The sequence below is a fragment of the Chiloscyllium plagiosum genome, chromosome 24 (genome assembly GCF_004010195.1).
Source record: "Chiloscyllium plagiosum isolate BGI_BamShark_2017 chromosome 24, ASM401019v2, whole genome shotgun sequence".
Lineage (NCBI taxonomy): Eukaryota > Metazoa > Chordata > Chondrichthyes > Orectolobiformes > Hemiscylliidae > Chiloscyllium > Chiloscyllium plagiosum.
In genome coordinates, this window is record NC_057733.1 from 19,464,199 (window position 1) to 19,484,710 (window position 20,512).

General features: G+C 42.8%; 1 protein-coding gene across 1 annotated transcript in view; it reads left to right on the forward strand.

Moving 5' to 3' along the window:
• Positions 1 to 10,517: 10,517 nt before the first annotated feature.
• The window catches only part of LOC122562048 (heparan sulfate glucosamine 3-O-sulfotransferase 3B1-like), a 28,318-nt gene continuing 18,323 nt past the window's right edge, over positions 10,518 to 20,512 (forward strand). The window contains exon 1 of the mRNA XM_043714495.1: positions 10,518 to 11,268. Within this exon, the coding sequence (XP_043570430.1) occupies positions 10,715 to 11,268 (554 nt within the window). The 5' untranslated portion in view covers positions 10,518 to 10,714. The remainder of the gene's footprint in view (positions 11,269 to 20,512) is intronic.

A 20,512-nucleotide genomic window follows, 5' to 3' on the forward strand; every position in this document is an offset into this window, starting at 1 on the left:
TGTAGGTCCACAGATCCCTAAAAGTGGTAACATAGGTGGAGAAGGTGGTCAAGGTGGCATACAGCTTAATTTCCTTCATCAGCTGGGCCATCAAATATAAAATTTGGCAAGTTATGTTACAGCTGTATGAAATTTTAGATCACATTTGAATGTTGTGTGCAGTTCTGGTTGCCACTCTACCAGAAGAATGTGTATGCTTTATAGGGGATGCAGTGAAGGTTTACCAGGATGGTGGCTGGTCCACAAGCTTTTATTTATGAGGAGAGGTTGTTTTCACTGGAAAGATGAAGGCTGAGGGGCAATCTGATAGAGGTCCATAAAATCACAAGAGGCATAGATGGTGGCTAGACAGAGGCTTTTTCACAGGATGGAAAGGACAATGACAAGAGAGTACAGGTTCAATGTGAGAGGGAGAATGTTTAGGGGAGAAGTGAGGGGAAGATTTTTCACACAGAGGGGTATTGGGTACCTGTAACACAGTAAAGGTGGTGGAAGCAGTCACATTAGCAACGTTTAAGGTGCATCTTAATTGGCGCATGAACGAAGGGATAGAAACTGCATGTGAGCAGGACACTGCTTAGGATTAGGCATTGGCGCAGGCTTAATGGGCTGAAGGGCCTATTTCTATGCTTATTGTATTAGATTGTATTAACTCATTTAGGCCTTTAGTTCTTGATAGAGTCATAGAAACGTACAGCGTGGAAGCAGGTGCTTCAGTCCAACTCATCCACGCCGACCAGATATCCCAACCTAATCTCGTCCCACCTGCCAATACCTGGCCCATTTCCCTCCAAAACCTCCCTATTCATATACCCATCCATATGCCTTTTAAATGTTGCAGTTGTACTAGCCTCCACCACTTCCCCAGCTGCCCATTCTATACACATACCACCCTCTGTGTGAAAATGTTGCCCCATAGGTCTCTTTTATATATTTGCCCTCTCACCCTAAACCTATGCCCTCTAGTTCCGGACTCCTCCACCCCAGGGAAAAGACTTTGTCTATTTATCCTATCCATGCCCCTCATGATTTTATAAACCTCTATAAGGTCACCCCTCAGCCTCCAGGGAAAACAGCCCCAGCCTATTCAAACCCTCCCTATAGTTCAAATCTTCCAATCCTGTCAATATCCTTGTAAATCTTTTCTGAACCCTTTCAAGTTTTACAACATCTTTCCAATAGGAAGGAGACCAGAATTGCACACAAAATTCCAATGGTGGCCTAACCAATGTCCTGTACAGCCGCAACATGACCTCCCAACTCCTGTACTCAATACTCTGACCAATAAAGGAAGGCATACTAAATGCCTTCTTCACTATCCTATCTACCTGTGATGCCACTTTCAAGAAGCTATGAACCTGCACTCCAAGATCTCTTTGTTCAGCAACATTCCCTAAGTCCTTACCTTCATTCCTGATGAAGGGCTTTTGCCTGAAACGTTGATTTTCCTGCTCCTTGGATGCTCCTGACCTGCTGTGCTTTTCCAGCATCATTCTAGTCTAGACTCTGATCTCCAGCATCTGCAGTCCTCACTTTTGCCTTACCATTAAGTGTATAAGTCCTGCTAAGATTTGCTTTCCCAAAATGTAGCACCTCGCATTTATCTGAATTAAACTCCATCTACCACTCCTCGGCCCATTGGCCCATCTGATCAAGATCCCATTGTAATCTGAGGTAACCTCCTTCACTGCCCACTACACCTCCAATTTTGGTGTCACCTGCAAACTTACTAACTATACCCACAATGATGTACCAACAAATTGAAGCATTTTCTTCAAGTACTCTATCAAAAGCCTACATCATTTTTATCTGAATCTGCCCCGAGGAGACGATATAAATGCAAACATTTTCCACAAGTTCTCTAAATGCAGAAAGCTTAATTTTGGAAGTATTTGTGATGATGAATTCCTTCTCTGAGGGTAATGAAACTATGGGATTCTTTGCCAGAGAGGGGTGCTAAAGTGGAGTCCTTAAGTCTATTCACAGTTGAAATAGATTTTGAAATCAGTAAGGGAATCAGGGGTCATTGGGAAAAAGGTGGAAAAGTGAAGTTGTGGATTACAAGAGATGGTCTCATTGAATGGATAGAGATTGGCCAAATTACCTTTGCTGCTCCACCACCTGCAAGTTCCCTTCCAAACCACTCAGCATGCTGACTTGGAAATATATTGTAGTTCTTTCACTTGCTGGGTGGAAATCTCTCCCTAACGGAATTGTAGCTCTACCCACATAGCCATCGGCAGTTGAAGAAGGCAACTCACCACCACCTTCTGGAGAGCAACTCGGCACAGGCAATAAGTGCGGGCCGGATAGCGACACTTCTATCCCACGACCGAATGAAAGAGATCTTATAATCATGGCTATACTAATGCATTTTGTAGCTCACAGTTACATCAGCTCAAATTCACATCCGTTCTCAGGCTGAGAACAGAAGTCAAATCAAATTCACACATTGAGAATTGCAAACCCTTATCGGTTTTCAATTGCAAAGTCCGGAGAGACCCGTGAAAATGATCACTAACATTCCGGGTTTGCAAATGGAAAGTTAAAATCTCACTTCACCCGGATCTGAATGTAAGTCCTGCTGATGCGTCCTCATTAATTTGGGGAGCTGTGGATTATTGGAGGAGTTGTTAAAGGGTAATTAATCCCAAATTAAAAGCTGTCCTCGGGGGCGAAGGATAAAGATTCATCGCGTTTTAGTTTGTGTACAGCTGCCTGATGTGTGCTTTGGGGAACTGCAGGCAGCTGGGTGAGGGCGGTTTCATATCATTGTGAAACCTTGACTGGTCGAGAAACACCGCGAGCAAAACAATGGATAGAATTCCGGACCTTAGTCATAAAGATTGTCAATGAAGCGTTTTACTCCATTAGTCCGGCACGTTGTTTCGCTTGGTTCTAATTCAGCGACTTTACAGTAATGCCTTACAGTAAATCAGTGGGAATATTTAAGACCTTTCAAAGTAAAGTTTTGTTCTCTGTGTAACTCTGCCAAAGGGGTACATTTGTTTTCTGGGGAAGTGTTTCAAGAGCTAAATGAGGAGAATGGAGTTACCGCTTTGTATTGGAAGTCTGATTTCCCTGAAATGTGAAATCTTACAATTTGTTAATTGATCAGGTGGTTATTTTTAATTGTGAAAGTGTCGCTGGTTAATACGTGTGTAAATCAATCCCCAATACATTACCGGAGCAGCAAAGACAGTCTATTTCAACTATTGCCATTCATTGAACTCTTTATTTTTAAATTGGTTGATGGTTTTGAGTCTTGATTTGAATGAAAAGTATGTACTTGTTCCACACACGCTTTCCTGGAGAAAACTTGTTGTAATGGTCTTTCATATGAAGTGTAGTGAGCCACAAACACAAAGCAGCAAAACAAGTTACGAGATAACATTCCCGTTGTCATTGCTGTTTCCAAACGGCTTCTATCCCGTTTTCAGATTTATCATTTCTTTACTCGAGGATTAAGGGTGTAATTTTAAAATTTTGATGGCCTGCCCAAAATCTATCGTCGCTCGAAGCTCGCCATAAGAAGGGACTACATTGGCTCGCCATTGTTAAGATCGATCGGTTCTGATTTAAAGTTTGAAGCTCATTTTAAAATATTGATGTTCATCTTGCAGATTCCGCGTTCGAGAATTTATTTACATTCTTTACAAGTAGTGCACGGACAGAAAAGTTAAGAGCATTGATTTGGAGATGCCTGTGTCGGACTGGGGTGGACAAAGTTAAAAATCACACCGCACCAGGTTATAGTCCAACAGGTTTAATTGGAAGCACTAGCTTTCGGAGCGTCGATGTAATTTTTTTTTAAAGATGAACTTATTAAAGTGACGTTTCGTATTTAACTTGCAAAATAATTTTCGAGAGAACATTCGTTTTAGATGTTAGTTCTCCCGCCTCTGGGTCACCAGGTGATACGTGTAAACCTCAATCCCAGTTATTCAGGCTGGCACTGGGTAAAGTGTGAGAATGAGAGGGTGGCAGAAATGCCAGGTTCTAGCACTTTCCCAATGCAATATTAAAGCATTCCTGCCGCCTGTCTTTTGGAGGGAGGGGAGATTGATTGGAAAAAGCAACAGGGAGCTTCCCCCGCTCTGTTTCCTGATCAATGACTAATCCCCTAACAACTGAGACCCTGTTATTTTAAACCGAATGAAGCATACCAAGGTGCTGCGCCGGGAGGTCATAAAACCCAGGCTGGAATTCCAGAGTTCGGGTCTAGCTGACTGAAAACACCTCCAATCCGAATAGGGGCAGAAAATCCAATCACGTTGTTGTTAGTTGGACCTTACTGCACATAAATTGGCTGGTGTATATTTTACATTACAACAGCGATTACATTCAAAATTGGTCACAGGGAGCCCTAGATAATTTCAGCTAAAAGACACGCCTGTTCGCCTGAAGACGATAGGAAAATAAAGGTACGTGCAATGAATTCCGTCTTAACGAGGTTATAATCTACAGTGCAAAACTGGAGGGAGTTAGAAAAAGCATTGTGGATGAGGTTCCTTGATCCAGGTGTAGAATGTTCCTGGATAACCCATTTTAACGGCCAAACACATTCAATCCGCAGCCAAATTCCCAAGCGGTGAGTGCATTGCAAACATGAATCCCTTTAGAGCTGAGTCTAGACTTTATGCAGGATTTCATTATCACTGTAGGCCGAATTCTGGAATGGATGTCTAAATGGAGCGGCCGTGTAGAGATTTGGAAATGAGCCGGCCTTACCAGCAATTGATAGGAATCCGAGCATGGGATACTGGTTATCAACTTGATCAACTTTCAGCTGAATTCCGTGTAATATAGTTCACTGGCACGAAGACAATGTAAACAGTTATTAGACAGTCCGCGAAGATATGATCCACCGTGACCAACCTGACCTGGGAAATGCGCGTTCGGCTTGTTATGATTCACTCGGCGCTGGTGGGAAAACTTCCACCCTATCGCAGAGGGTCCAACCTCAAAGCTGGACTAATATTTCAACACTGTACATTTTATAAATACACGAGGGGGTGTGTATATAGATGGGAAAGGCAATGTAAAAGCTGAATACTGAGTGTGAGGAATGGCCAAGATAAACTGAATGCTTTTTTGGATCACTAAATCCAAAATCAGACCTGTGCGTGTGTGTGTGTGTGACAGAGACTGTGTGCGTGTTTGTGTGTGTGACAGAGACTGTGTGTATGAGAGTGTGACAGAGACTATGTCCGTGTGTGTGAGACAGACTGTGTACGTGCGTGTGTGTGAGATGTATTTGTGTCTATGTATTTGTGTGTGTCTGTGTATTTGTGAGCGTGTGTTTGTGTGTGTGTGGATTTTTTTTTCTAAAAGAGGAAGGAAACTATAAGAGATGTAAAAACATCTGGTCTGACCATGTCAGATGCTTTTGGCACGGTTCTTAGTCCAGTAATCATTGTCTGTGTTCTGTGATCTAGAAACGGCTTCTCTTATTGTTTCCCCATATTTTAATGTTAATTTGCAAACACTGAAGAAGCGCTGAAACAGATGTGAACCATTTGGTTGGCTTGTAGTTCATTTGTTAAGGAAAAAAAGAGAAGGCTGCCTCGCAGGATATTAAATATTACCTCGACCATTCACCGGCACTTCATATTTCAGGGTTAGAATAGATGTCGAGTTTGTAAGGAATAATGAATCTGTCCAAAGCGGCAGAAAGAGACAGACGAGTGCTTGGGGAATTTTCGAAATGGGCTAAGTATTTGTAATGGTTCCTGACCACATCCCGGGCAGATTACAAACACTCTTCACGCCAGTCTCAAACACTGCGCTTTAACCCTCTGGGCGCTGACAATTTCTCGATATTCTTTTAGAATAGAAACATCTTTAACCTGACAGTAAACCACGGAAGGTGAAACGGAGCTCCCTTTCTTCCTGGATGTGAATAACTTTCGAAAGCAGAGAGTGTGAAATATGAATTCTAGTGAAGTGAGTTTCTTTTCTGGTGTTAGAGGCAGAATAAGAACGAATCCAATCCTTGTAAGGATTCTCGCTCCTGAACTCGCTCCTACAAGTTTCAATGGAAAGAAAAGGAAGAAGTTTGTCTCTTTGTGACTTTTTTTGGTACAAGTGGGCTTTTAGTGGATAAAAAGTTTCACACACAATGTACCCCGGGCATAACCTCCACGAGATGTCTTGAACTTGTCCTTGTGAACCGGGAGATATAAAGCAACTCCCCCACTGATAGTTACTCATGTTCACTGATGTAACTAAGTGACTGATGTTAACTCTGAGATTATAAAACAATTTCCGACTGAGGGTAATTAACCGATCTCGGAATGCTTCATTGCTTATCTGTCAGGAAACATTTGCTCTTTTATTTAGGTCAAGAGCGTTTACCATTTACAACAAATGGCCACCCTTGTTTAAAGAGTGAAACGGTTCACATTTTATTTCACTCCATACTGGGAATACAACGCGTTCTAATTTCATATAGTTTTGCAATAAGCAGGATTCCGGGAGCTTCACTATATAACACTTCAGGCGGCATTCGGAAGTTTTACAATATTAATATTACACATGATCCCCGCTTTTTGTTCTCGATGTGTCTCAATCCCATTTCAAACTATCTAACAGAATGCAAAGGAAAGCTTCCTCCATTCGAGTTTCGGCTCAGTTTCAGGTTATCAGCACTTCCTCGCACCCTATTAGTCTGATGTGTCAGCTCCAGATAAAGACTGAATTGAATTGATTTTTTCCCCCCAGACGTGACTGTAACTTCAGAGATGTAACAGTTAGTGAATGGGGGGGGGGGGGGGGGGGGTCAGCCCAAAGTAGACCATGGTTTCTGTGACATTCCCCAACGTAATGCGCAGGGCGAAACTGAATCAATAAAATACTTCTCTGAATGTCGGGGATCCATTTTATTTCACCCTCACCAAATATACAGCGGACATACACACAAATACAGAGAACAAACGCACACAGGAACATGCAACATACTCAAACACAGAGCACAGACCCAGACAGAGACAACACAGAGACATATGTGAACATAGACAAAGCATAGACCCACACAGGGATAGACAACACACAAACATAGGCCCTCAGAGACAGACAATACACACAAACACAAGCAAACACAAATCCACACTAGGACAGGACCAGTAAACACAGAAACACAGAGAGGATAGAAACTCACAGGCACAGACAACACACACACAGAGGTTAGACGCACACGGGGACAGACAGCACACACAAACACAGAGTATTGACCCACACAGGGACTGACAGCACACACACAGAGCATAGACCCACACAGAGACATACAACATGCATAAACACAGAGCATAGACCCACACGGGGACAGACAACACACACACAAGCACAAGCAAACACAGCCATAGTGACAGACAGCACACACCGCAATAAATACCCAACATCTCTCCATCCTTCGCTTCAGACACACAGAACTGGAACAAATCGCTTTGCATCGTCGCTTTAAATATTAGTGAAAACTAATAACATCTACAGCGTTTGGTATTCAATGAACGTTTTATTCAAAAAAAGAACCGAACAGTAGTTGACAGAAGGAACATTATAACCAATGGAGGATTTAGACTCTGGCTGAAAATTAGGGGGATTCAGGACATTTGGGAAATATGTTGTGGTGAGAGTTCACAAGTGGGAGTCGATTGCTCGGTGAGGGGTGATGTTACAGTATCGAGGATCACCAATCATCCTCTCTCAGGGTAGCGGCACAACAAGCCCGAACTCTTTCCAATGTGGCTGCAGCCACAAGCAGCAATTACAGAAGTGTCGGGTTCATGTAATCGTTGTTTATGACGATGGGAAAACACAGACCGTCTCGCAGACTCGTCAATTATCCACCCGCTGGACCAACATTTGGACCAACTTTCCAGGCGCCCGTTGTAAAGATTCAATCGTTGACCGAAAAAAACAAAGCCTGGGGTGTGGGCGATCTCGCCTTTTCCCTCCCCAATGGAGCAAAAGACTTTCCGACACCTGCCAGAACAATGTCCAATCGGGGATGGGTTGTGGGGGTGGACAGTAAGTACAGGGAGCGGGAAAAGCCATCGAATTTGTACTTTCGGGTGAACTGTGCCCCAGATATGTATCGGCCACGCGTGTTCGAGCCCCCGGATTGCTGTCTCACTCACGCGTCAATTTCATGTCAGTTTCCTAAGCGGCAGCGGCGATTTCTGTGTGAGCACGACTGGCTTACAGGCAGGGGCCATCGGTAAACTGATGAATGCGGTACAATTGCAGTCACTGGGAAAGGAAATGAGATGGTCAGGGAAGACAAAACGGAGGCTGTCCACTTCCACTTCGATGTGCATTTCATACCGCGCCTGTTGAAGGGAAAGGGGGACGGAGTTTGCAAAATGTTACAAGTCAGCTGAATACTGTATTTCACTTCAAAAGCGGACATACCGAACTGCTCATTTATCCCCCATCTCCTTTATGGTGGGGGGTCCTTGTCCATTGCAATGCGGAATAAATTCGCATAAATTTAGCTCAAAATTAAACTCCTCTGCAACATTTTTCCGCATCCCTACTAAGCAATAAAACAACCTGTTTCTGACTAATTTTTTTCCCCATAAATATTATCTTTAGAAAGGGCCTGCAGTTGAATGTGAAAACGTAAAGGTCTCTGCAGATTTGGGAAGCAAGGGATACATTCAATCACTGAGCTGGGTCGACTCGGTCAGTTCTAACTCATTCGATGGTTCAGTTGTCATATTTTTAAAATAGCGGAGAAAGTGTTTATTTGATTTTATATTAAAAAAAATTCTCGGCAGTTTCGAACGTGCAAAGTTCTCTCCCCCCCCCCCCCCCCGAGGATTGGACTGTGCAAAATAAAAGACTCAACAAAGTTAGGACTACGATTTTAAGAAATCAGTCTGCGCACGGACCAGTCTCCCTCATAACCAACTCCCCTCCAACACAAATATAAAACAGCGCTTTGCATTTGAGTGTTCCTATGGGTTTGATGTAAAAAATGTTGAAAACTTCTAAATGATCCTTGAGAGCCGGACTGCGGCAGGGAAAGATCTCCAAGGATTAAAAAAAACTAAAGTGAAGGGACACTTGCCAGATTTGGGATGCTTTGGGTCGTTTTTAACAAAGCTTCAAAGATTCAACTCCGCGATTCGCCTCCTAACCCAATCGTAAAAGTAACGAGGTCCCCCGCAAATTACAAGATATCTTTAAAAATAAAGCAAAAAACCATACAGCCTCTGCGAATGGGAAAATGGTAACGTTAATGCGTTTTTTTTAAAGAGATGAAAGTTATTTAACGATTGTAAACTGGAGATAACTCCTTCCTGAAAGCGCCGCCTTTTAAACGACCAAATACATTGGAAGAATGAAGCAATCCAGATGTTAATAACAATATGAAAAGCGTTTATCCCTTTCACAACTGTGTCCAATCTAAATAAATTACAGGGCGATCTATGAAACTTGGTAAATCTACATTAATCTGACAGGTTAACAGTTACAACAGCTCACTTCAAACAATTTATAGTTTAGTGTATTGCTGTGACTCTGTAATTACAGATAGAGTTAGATGTCTCTTGTTCCCTGGATAAACACAGCACCACAGACACTAGGGCAAACCCTCGTTTTCACGGCTGATACAGATATCAAACGTTGCAGAAAACGATGTATTTTAAACGATATTATTTTAACAGGGCACGTTGTGTTTCATGGCCATCTAATGGACTCTGGCCTGCAGTTTGCATCTTTACTCTGAGATGTTCAATTCCTCTTCCCGTTGATCCTTTTGAACGGTTGGGGTTTGTCACACCCTTCCCCCACCAGCAATCACTAGATGGCAGTGTCAGAGGTCCTTCTGATGGGGCCCACCAGAAAGAATTTTACAACCCGTTTTATTTATCTGAAACATCCCGATTACCCAGTCTATTTATAATGCCTCAAACTGCGCCAGTCTGTACATTTCGCTGCCAGTATCGATTCCCGAGGTGTTATTCGCTGCGAAGAGTCGGCCAGGGGGAGAAAGCGTGATGAAGGAGCAGGCCGCGGGTAGAAAGTGAGCAGGGAGTGTTCTGACACAGGAGCCTTGGATTGGGGAGGGACTGGCGGGTCTAGGTTTCACTGGGACACGCCTGGAGTTGGGGCAGAAAACGTTTACCAGAGACGGTCTAGCAAAACTTGGCCAATCCCCATCGCCCGGGGGGTGGGGGAGGAGGGTAAAAAAGAGGTGTGAGGGATTCCCCACCAGGTGCACAGGAACACTTCAGCGGCTGGCCTTTGATGGTTTGCGGCTGAGGAGAGGTGGGCTTGGGACGGGGGGGAGCTCATAGACCAAGAGCCAATGGAAGAGCGGTGGGGCCGTCCCGGGGACGGTCCGGGCTCCTATTGGATGTAGCCGGGGCATTGTGCGGCTGATGAGTACGTATGAAGGGTCCGGGTTGGCGAAGAGAGGTGTCAGTCAGGGGAGGGGGCGGTGCTTCCTATGCGCCCGCCCTCCCCTTTTTTATATCAAAGAAGCTGCGAGGCTGAGAGAGCCTGGGAATTAGAAGCAGAAGTGAGGGTCAGACACACACACACACACACACATAGAGGAGTTTCACGATGTGGCCAGTCCAAAGGCAGTGATTGTCTGCAGCCCGCTACTCCCTGTGTTCCTGGATGATGGAAATGGATTTGATCGTCCCGTTGCCCTTTCTGTAGGAGGTTGCGCCTGGTTAAACATGAATCGCTTGCACACGGCATGGAATGCAGCCTGAGCTGGTATCATTCAGAATTCACTCCCCCGGCCGCCTTCCGAAAGAAACTTTTGCTGCTGCTCACCATGCTCGTCCTGTGGCTCTACATCTTCTACTCTTGCGCTGGCCTCTGCCTCTCGGTGCCCGGCTTGGGCTTCTCCAAGGACGGCGGCGGCGAACCGGGCCGCCTGAAGGTGTCAGCAGGAGGCAGTGTGCCTGAGCTCAGCACCCAGCCACGGCGGCAGCAGGAGCCGCTTCTCCCCGCCGCCCGGGAGCGCCTGGTCTTCAGGTCGGCTTCCCGGGACTTGCTGCAGGATGACCGGGTCGAACTGACTGAGGAGAGTCCCACGGCCGTCAGCGGACACTCGTCCAAACCTTTCGAGATCAATCTGGGAGGCTACGGAGCCAAGAAGCTGCCGCAGGCGATCATCATCGGCGTGAAGAAGGGAGGCACCCGGGCGCTACTCGAATTCCTCCGGGTCCATCCCGACGTCCGGGCGGTGGGGGCAGAGCCGCACTTTTTCGACAGACACTACGCCAATGGCATGGAGTGGTATCAGTAAGTGTCTTGACATGAAACCGGCGGGGAGTTTTGTTATATTTTGTGTGATTTGGAGAGGGGATTGTGATGGAGAAACACAGGTCGATCCTGGCTGAGCCTTGTCCCTCGTCCATTCAGCCCATCGAGTCTCTGCCAGCCCGTTGGGAGCTGGCTTGTTGGCTCTGTATGTGTGTGCGTGTAATTACTGGGAGGTTGTCGCTGGGAATACTTCAGCGGGCACCTTCTGCCTGGTGTTTTAAAGTGGGCAGTAAATGCGTCTGGGGTCTATTCCCACTGGCAGCAACAGACTGTTACACCTTCCCCGTAGAGTCTGCAGTGAACTACACTCGCATATCCTTGCTTCCTTTAGATAGCACCTCCCCGGTCTGTGCAAACCCCAACCTTCAAGAAAACACCCAAACATTGGACTCCATCTGTGTCAGATCTTGTGTTGAGCATTAGGCAGAGGCGCGATTTCTCTTGGTTCTAACTTGAATGGAATCTCTTTCTTTATTCTTCGCCTGATCTGACAGACCCTCTTTCCAGCCCCTGATGGCATTTCTCTCGCACCGCGCTCAGGAGTTTTGTTTGGTGGGGTGGGGCGGGGGTGTTTACTGTTTTGGGATAGCGGCAGGTTCAGCCTTCTGGACTGGACCCTATAGGACATGTGTGTAAACTCCAGCATGTGTGCATTATTTTCACAGTATCACCGAAGGCTTAAAATGGATGTGCACTTTTAACACGATTTGAATTAATTTACAGCGAGTCGAGTTCTGTTGGTTGGTACCAGAAAAAGTGTTTAATGATAGTTCGGTGGAGATATTGTGCTACCTGTTTCTCTGCACTGGAGGGGGTGCGGGAGAATTTGAAGAACTCCCCAAGGTGCTTTGAAGCAAATTATACCTCAACCTTAACCTTGCGAGGCAAGGTTTTGGCGAAATCTGATCAAATGTTAAAATTTGATTTACACTCTCAGGACGTGCACTTTCTGATCTACTCACTGCAGATGCGGAAGAGTTGTACTATAACTTTCTTCAGTCGGACACTTCAACCCATGGTGTTCACCGACCTTTCGTGAACGGTGCGTCTAGGGAGTGCATTCAGCGAGTATTGAGGGAAAGCGGGGGGTGGAGACGGATCATTAAAATAAATTATGGTGCAAAACTCATTAGGTTCAAACTGTGGGGAACTGAGGGCAGGCCGCTTGTATTTTTATGGATCTCCAGAGTGGGCCTGGTGAAGGGGAATATTGTGACGGTTCAAAAGGTGAAACCCAGCAGTCTTTTAGCTTCCATTCATCAAACCAGGAAACGGCTGAGTAACACAAACCCTGGGAACGTAGCGGATGCAGGCAACAAGGTTTCTTCCTCTTTGTGGGAGAACCTGCTGCCTGTGTCTTGCCTGAGTTTCTGATTTCAGTGGTTGCTGTCTGAGCTCCCTTCCAGGACTGCAGCTTAGCGAGAAATTACACCCTCTGCCAAAGTGTTGCCCGCCCGGGTGAGCCGAGGGTGCGGGCTTCTGATTTTAAAACACACGCCCAAACGCACAAAGACAGCCGGGCGCCCCCTCCTCACCTGCCGTAAAACTGCAGATTTTAAAACCTGACCTCGTTTCTCCATCTACCACAGAACGAGAGCTCGGATTTATCAGCAGTTTGTCTCAGTTAGGTGCCGCTCAAACACCAAAGTGACTCAAACTGATGATTTTTAATGCGTCTCGCCCGGGTGATTGACAATGATTGCTGGAAATTATCTTGTACTCGCTCAAGATTAATCATCTGCCTTGTCTTTACAAGTTTCCCTTCCAACAGCCCACTATTTATGTCCGGTGGTCGACTATTGCCAATCACACAGTGTAACGTTCATTGTTTTGAAAAAAAAATTATTCAAAGAAACATTCGTTTTTTTTCACGTGATCGAGGGGGTGGGAGATGAATGAAGTGTACAGAACAGTTGTAATTCCCCCCCCCCCCCCCCACCCTACCACTTTTTCGTCGTTTTTAACTCGCCAACAAAGGAGAAAGAGGGAGAGAGGCGGCAAACTCTCAAACAGGCCAGAGCCTGTCAGTAAAATCCCAATTCCGACCTTCTGCTAGAGGGAAGGGCTGTTTTTATTGTCACCTGCTGATTAATCGACCCGCTCCTTTTCAACAAAATCAAAAATATCGTCGTCTGTCTGAAAGATTAGTTTCAAGGGAAGAAGGTGTCGAAGATCAGAGTGGGTCGGGGTTTGCAGAATCTGCTGGTGGTTTAATCTGAACTCTCTTGTCTTCAGTCTCCAAAGCCTTGGGGGGAAGGCTTTGATGTCAAGGATTTTTCTACCCCCCACCCGTGATAGATCTCCGCTTAGAAGCCGGGGAGAGTTTCAGAAAGTTTACTGCTTCAAATTTCCCCGCTTTTGAGAGTTGGTGCAGTCAGGGTATCAAGCCTTTTATAATCCTTACACCCAAGCAGTGCACTAAACGCCACGAGGAATCTATTACAACGTCATAGTGAATTGCACCGTTTAAAAGCCGTCAAAATCCGATTTTAAGTAAAATTATACCTACGGATTTCTGAAGATTTTACTTTATTAACTCGAAAGGAAATTGAAAAAGATACAATCGCACAGAACATGTGACCAGAGAGGTGTGTCGGCCATTCCATAATATTAGTTCCTTAACGTTGATAAATAATGAGTCGACAAGCTGCCATCGGGGGAGTGCTGCGAGATGAAATAGTTGACTTGTGTACAGCCTTGTTTTTACTTGTAACACTCTTTACAAGCAACATTTGAGAAATATCCCTACTTTCCACATAATTATTAGAATGAGTTTAAAATATCGTAACCACGAGCAACTTAAATGGGAATAGATTCTCATTTTTTTTTCTCTCCTGGAGTGTATTTCGCTGGGCTACAACACAAAACCAAGGAAGCCAACCAAGTGCCCAGAATTTCTCCCCGTCAGATATTGTTGTAAGTGTTGGGCTCCTTCCGCTCGCAGTTCCGTTGAATTCGACGCTCGCCTCAAACTGCGCCGGTGCCATTTGTTGTTACTGGGAAAGTCAACATTAACCAACCGCATCGAGAGGCAAATAAATTCCCAAAAGTGTGCATCCTCCCTTCGCTCCGGCGCGCAATCTAAAACAGTCTGCTGTGAGAGTCCTGGGGGAGTGTTTGACAAGTACAGATCCTCCTGAAAGTAATGTCTGATTATTAGTCATCTCACTGGATGCAAAACTCCTAGTTTTACACCAGGGAGTCCCGCCTGTCCAACAAATAGAGGATTTTAATAAAACAAGAGGAAAACATTTAGGCTTTCGATTCCTCCCATTAATTATTCGGCAATAAATCACAACACTTTGATCCGAATCTTCACCCCCTGCAAAATATTGAATACCGATGGTTTTCTTTTATACGGATTCTAATTAATCCCCATTCCTTATTCCGAAGAGAATATATAAAGTAGAACATTTTGCAATATTCAGATATAAACCAGTACTTGGATTGCATTATTAATTAAAGTTCAGATGACACTGTAATTAAACAAAAGTGAATGAAGTGTGAGTAAAAAAAATCTGTTTTCACGTAGTCTCCCCATCCCTCTCCCCTCCTTTCTGATTCCGCTGAATTATCTTGCCCAGGACCGGAGCAGTCACTGACCCAACAGCTTCTCATCTGCAGTTGCCATTTGGACTTTGCGGATGTTCCGCGACTTGCAACAGAGTTGACCAGTTTGTTTCTGTTTCCTGTCACAACAAGCAACAGTTGTTTCTTTTTAAACTCTAAGGTTGAGGAACGGGGGTGGCAAAAAAAAAACCCCAAAAATCCTTCTGCCAAGAGTTCGCCGGCTGTGTTTTGTTTTTGTTATTTTGGGAAGATAATTGTAATCCAGGCCAGACCTGGTCTTCACATGAAGCGCCAACTAATGCTGGCTGGAAGTGAGCTGTTAATGAGGACCAAGTGATGATTTCGATGGGTCGCTGTAATGTACCAACAGGAATCTCAGCAGGTTGGCTAAAATGCTGATCTAGCCGGCCATCGAGTTTAAATCTTAACCTGAACACCAACAAATGCTCGTTCATTAAATCGCAGCACAACCAAACAGCGCAGGCTCTCCTTACCATTTGGATTTTTTAAAAAAACCGACTGAGTGTTTCAAGCCCAATACTTGCTCTGATCGGGTCCAGTTGTCACTCGATGGAGTGCTCCGGTATTTTACTCCAGAAAGTAGGAGGATTGGGAATGTAAGCAACTGCGTCAAAATTTTCCTAGAAAATTCATAACTGACTCAGACATTTGCTTCTATTCCACACCCCCTCCCCAGTTTAAAAGCATTTTGTTTTGCAGAAAGTGCAGCTTTTCAAAAATTCTTTTCGAGGGTTGGGTGGACGCGGGTTAAACCCTCGGGTCCTTGTACAATATTAAAAATAGCTGGCTCTCAGGCGATGCGAGGCAGATCCTTGGCCGTGCCCCGTGAGTTGCCCAGACAGATGGTTGTCTGATTCCGTGTGAGTGCTGCCACCTACAGGCTGCCGAGCCATGACTCAACCTCACAGTCCACAAGTGGTCTGCTCAAGAAACACACATACACACAACTCAACACCGAAGATGATCATGCTTTACTTCCAGACCTCTTAGGCTCTTAACTCTCCACACATTTCTCTTGCTATTTAAACTGCCCCATCTTTGTCCAGCTACCTACATTTAAAAGAAAACCCACGCGAGTCTACAGATCTTTTTGCCCCAGTTCTAATTTTGGACGAATTAAGCCTGGATGCAACAAATAAATCCCACTCTTGCGCTCAGTTTTGCGCTCGATGCCTAATCATTTGCTCGGGAGGATTCACATTTCTTAGGGACATTGCTGTTACCAGACACGCATTTTCAGGTTTCTGAGCTGTCTGTGTAATTACTCAACTGTACAGAATTGTTCTATTTGTAACAACAGCCTGTAATTGTCCCACCTAGAGTGTAACTACCTCGCCACCAGCCTCGCACGTTCGTTAAAAGTTCAAATCGAAGCACTCGATTGAAATTTAAACCCACGGAGTTAGTAACACTTATCCCGAGTTTGTGAAACACTGTTGGCCGTTATGAACGATATCTGCAGCAAAACTATCAGATTTAACTCATTCTCACTGTAGCCTTTATAGAGACGGTGTTGTTGATATATCTCCAATATATTTCGGCTTTCTAAATACTGTAACTACTGAATGTTTTGTTTTTAAGCAACAGCGCATTTCTTAAGCCTTTTCGTGTCTAAATCATTTTCTCTTGATGGCGGCGAAGGGGTGAAAGATTCCAATAATTTAAAAAAAATATATTTTTTTGAAATCACATTATCGAAGCGGCTGCATCTGAGAGGCCATCTTTCACACGGCCATCCCCACTTGCTGCAACAGATTTTTAAAAGAGAGAATCGATGCCCAGTGGGAAAGGGGTGGGTGTAATTGATAAGATGTGGCTGTGGTTGTCACATAGCATATGGAGCAGAGGAAGGAGGAAACGAGAGAGGAGGTTTCCCTTGTTTAATTAGTAAGATCAGCTGCTGTCCCCGGATTGGAATCTGTCCGTAAATAAAACTCGTAAATCGGGCTCTATGCAAATGATGCCAATCTTATTGCCTCTGGACCTGATACTAGTCTGCTCCTGAGGGATATACGTTCTGCATATTGTGAGTCTTTCTGTATCCATATATGTGACCAAAAATCCTATTGTAATCCAGACCGGGAACATAACATCAACTTGGTCTTGAGTTACTTAGCAGGAACATTGTCTCGTCCACTGGGAAAAGGAAAACCAGAGTTTCACTGGGTAGCAAGGTGTATGGGGCGTAAAATACAATTTAGCCTCAGCAAACAATCACAGGACCAAAGTATTTCTGTTTGAACCTAATTTAATATTACCTTCACTTTTGTGTTAAGGGCTATTTTTTTGCCTGGAAGTATGTGTGCATTTTTGGCCAGGAAAGCTGATTTTTATTGAGATTTGCATCCTTGTCTAATGAAGCTTGAGAAAGAGAGAAGAGGAAACATCGACGATTTGAGTTATAATCAGATTGACAATGAATATTTATGATTCAGATAAAATCTATGAGTCAAACATTTGCAAATTTATTTTTCTAATGTTCACTTTGATATTTTTATCAAGTTAATTCAAGAGAGAGTATTGCTTAGAAAACAGTGAAATCACACTACCTCATACCTAAGTCCTCCCATTTTGGTATATGCAATGTGTTGCCTATGTATATGTTAACAGAATGAACGTACAATATGTTGTTTGTATTTGGAGTCAAGCTCTCCATTAGAAAAGCTATATCTGTAAGTGCTATTAGTTGTCAAGGGATTTACAAAGACACATTTGGATAAGAGTTTTGCAAGTACAGACTAAGACAGGTCAATGGGCATAACTTCCTTACTGAATAGCTGCCTAAATAGTTAGCGATTGCTTTATATTTGTTCATACAAAAAAGGAAACAACATTTTACTTTGTACATTAAAATGTTTCATTAAATTGCTGTTTTGAATTGACTTAAATTTAGTTCAGCACATTATTGAGTTTAATTAAGAAAATAATTACAATTGCACAATATAAGACATGGGAATGTTTCTGTTGTGAGTGGCTGTATGCTACTGAGCAACTCAAAATCTGGTGAGGTTCATTACACAAGATACAGTCAATGTATTTTCAATTTGGATAATATTTCACAGCAATTAGCTCATCTCAAATTATCTGCACATTCTAGCAAAAGCCAAGATATTGTCAGTTTAATTAATTGTATATAATGTATCTGTACCAGGGTGAACGTGGTGTTTATTTTACAGGAACTGAGGCTTTTATATTTACAATTATCATTAATTAATCTGTCTGTACTAGTGTTCTGCTGCCACAAAAGTAAAATACAGGACATGAACTGGTTTAAAAGTTACAGATAAGATGAGGACAGCCAGTTGAAGAATGTTAAATTGTTTAATGAGACAGAATCATTAATTGTGGTGGATTTGTCACTGGAATGTTAATAGCAAAAAGCTGTGTCTCATTCTTTTTTGTTCATTTGGCACAGTATTCAAATCTTTTTCGACTGTATTGCAATTAAATAGGCTGAAGGACATTGCAACAAAATGCTTAATAGCTACACTCTCAATAGCCATTCATAAAAAATGTGAAAGTTGTACATTACTTAAAATCAGGGGAATTTGTTTCAGACAGCTGCAGCATTTCAAATCGAATGGTGCAGAATCTCTCAATGTTCTCTTTTGTGATTAAGTAAACATGTAGATCGAGAATTAGCTTAAAACAAATTTGCAAAAGAAATGGTTAAGCAGAATTTGTGATTAATTTAACAACTTTTAGTGGCAACTTCAGTTGATAGTAAACCTCTATGTACCATTGAATAAAGTGCCGCCTGTTGCAAACCTTCTTTCATCTAACTATCCAGACAGTGCATGAAATATTTTTCACCAACATATCCTACAGTTTAGATTACAGTATCAAAAACCTAACTTAGCCAATCAAACAAGTCAATCAAGTACACCAATTCTGATTAACATCTTACTTAAATGTTCTTGTATCTAATTAATGATGTACTGAACTGCATATTGATGTTTATATTGTAAAGGGAAAGGGTTGCACAAATGAGTTAATCAAATACAAAGGGATTTTCAAAACCTTCAGGATTCTTTTGGAAGATAATTTGTGACTATCAATCTGAGACCTTACGATTGACAACCAGTTTATCAACTGGACAGAGATGACTGGGAATCTGTGAGCTTGTGTAAGTAGCAGAAAAAAAGTGTAACTGGAAGAATGAGTCTTTACGTTATCCACACGTCAATGATTTATTAGGTGTTTGGCAGTAATTTTTAATTTCCCTAATGCCACTGTCCTGAATATTCACTTAGGCAGTCACACTGAAACTGACTGAGTCTTTAAAGCTTGTACAGTACCAGGAAATCCATCAGTCAGAGCTGCACTAATGTTGCTTTACAGGTTCCCACAATAGTACGTTTGTCTTCACATTCACTTTGTGATTATCGTTGGTGTGTTATGGATCAGACCCAATCCCCTCATAACATATTGAGAAGATGCAATTGGTTGGTCAAACTACTTGACTTTAAGCAAGCCCCACTTTATTTTTGCACTAACAGCTAAAATACAGTCAGAATAAAAAATAGAAAAGAATTGGCTTAACTGTAACTTTATGGAAATGCTTAAAAATAATATCTATGTCTTAACTATTATCATTGAACTGTTCCAATTTAATAATATCCCATAAACATAACCTTGGCAGAAACTAAAACTCCTGGTTCAGTGGGAACTTGACCCCACCCATTCAGGCAGCTTCTATTGTTTCAACTTTTAAAAAAACTCAAGGCCTTGCAAATTTTTTACTTTATTGGCTTTGAATAGACTGCTCATCACCTTTGTCTCAACCTTTCTTCATGTTAAAAAAAGGACAAAATACACTGTTAAAGCCATAATATCGTCACTGCAATGGACACTGTAATTCTAGCATTCTTCTTACAGTGATTGTTGTGGTCTCATGATATAGTGAAATTACTCTCATAATTCAGGTCATTTGTAATACAAAGTTTCAATCATTGCATTGTTGTCCCTTAATAAGCTATAATGTAAGTATTTTTCCAGCAATTGGTCTCTCCAGTTTGTGAAGTTAGTAAATTAGTTGATTGATGATTCTAATGCTTAAGTTGCTTAAACATATGAATGTGAGTAGTCAGTTATAGGTAAACTTGTTAATACAAAAATGCCCATTTGATCTTAAGTAAAAGTTTAGAGGAATTTAATGACATTGTACCCCAGGTACGTCAGTTAAACTTTCCCAGATTTTACAGAGTCTCAATTATATTTAATCAAATTGAATTGCATTAAAAACTGGATGTATATATAAGCAAGAATTCTTGGCTCTTACATTAGTAAGACCATTGAACAAGTAAGTGGCTGTGCAGATATTGGAATCAACAGAGTAATGAAATACAACTACAAACTAATAACACAAAATAGTACGTTATCTCAATTTTCTGTTGATGTGCAAAGTTTGTGTCATTCAGTCAATCTCTGAGACAAAGGATCTTTTTGGACTAAAGACATGATTGTCGCTGCTATTTTTTTGTTTATCTTGTTCTGCATTTCTGTCTGTTTTGCACACCCACTGAAGACTTTTTTAAAGTGTTACTCGAGTGTTTGACCCTGATTGTTTCCCTGGTTTGCAGGCTCTTGACCCAAATGCCTCATTAGCCTTACATTCTGGATTTTTTTTTAA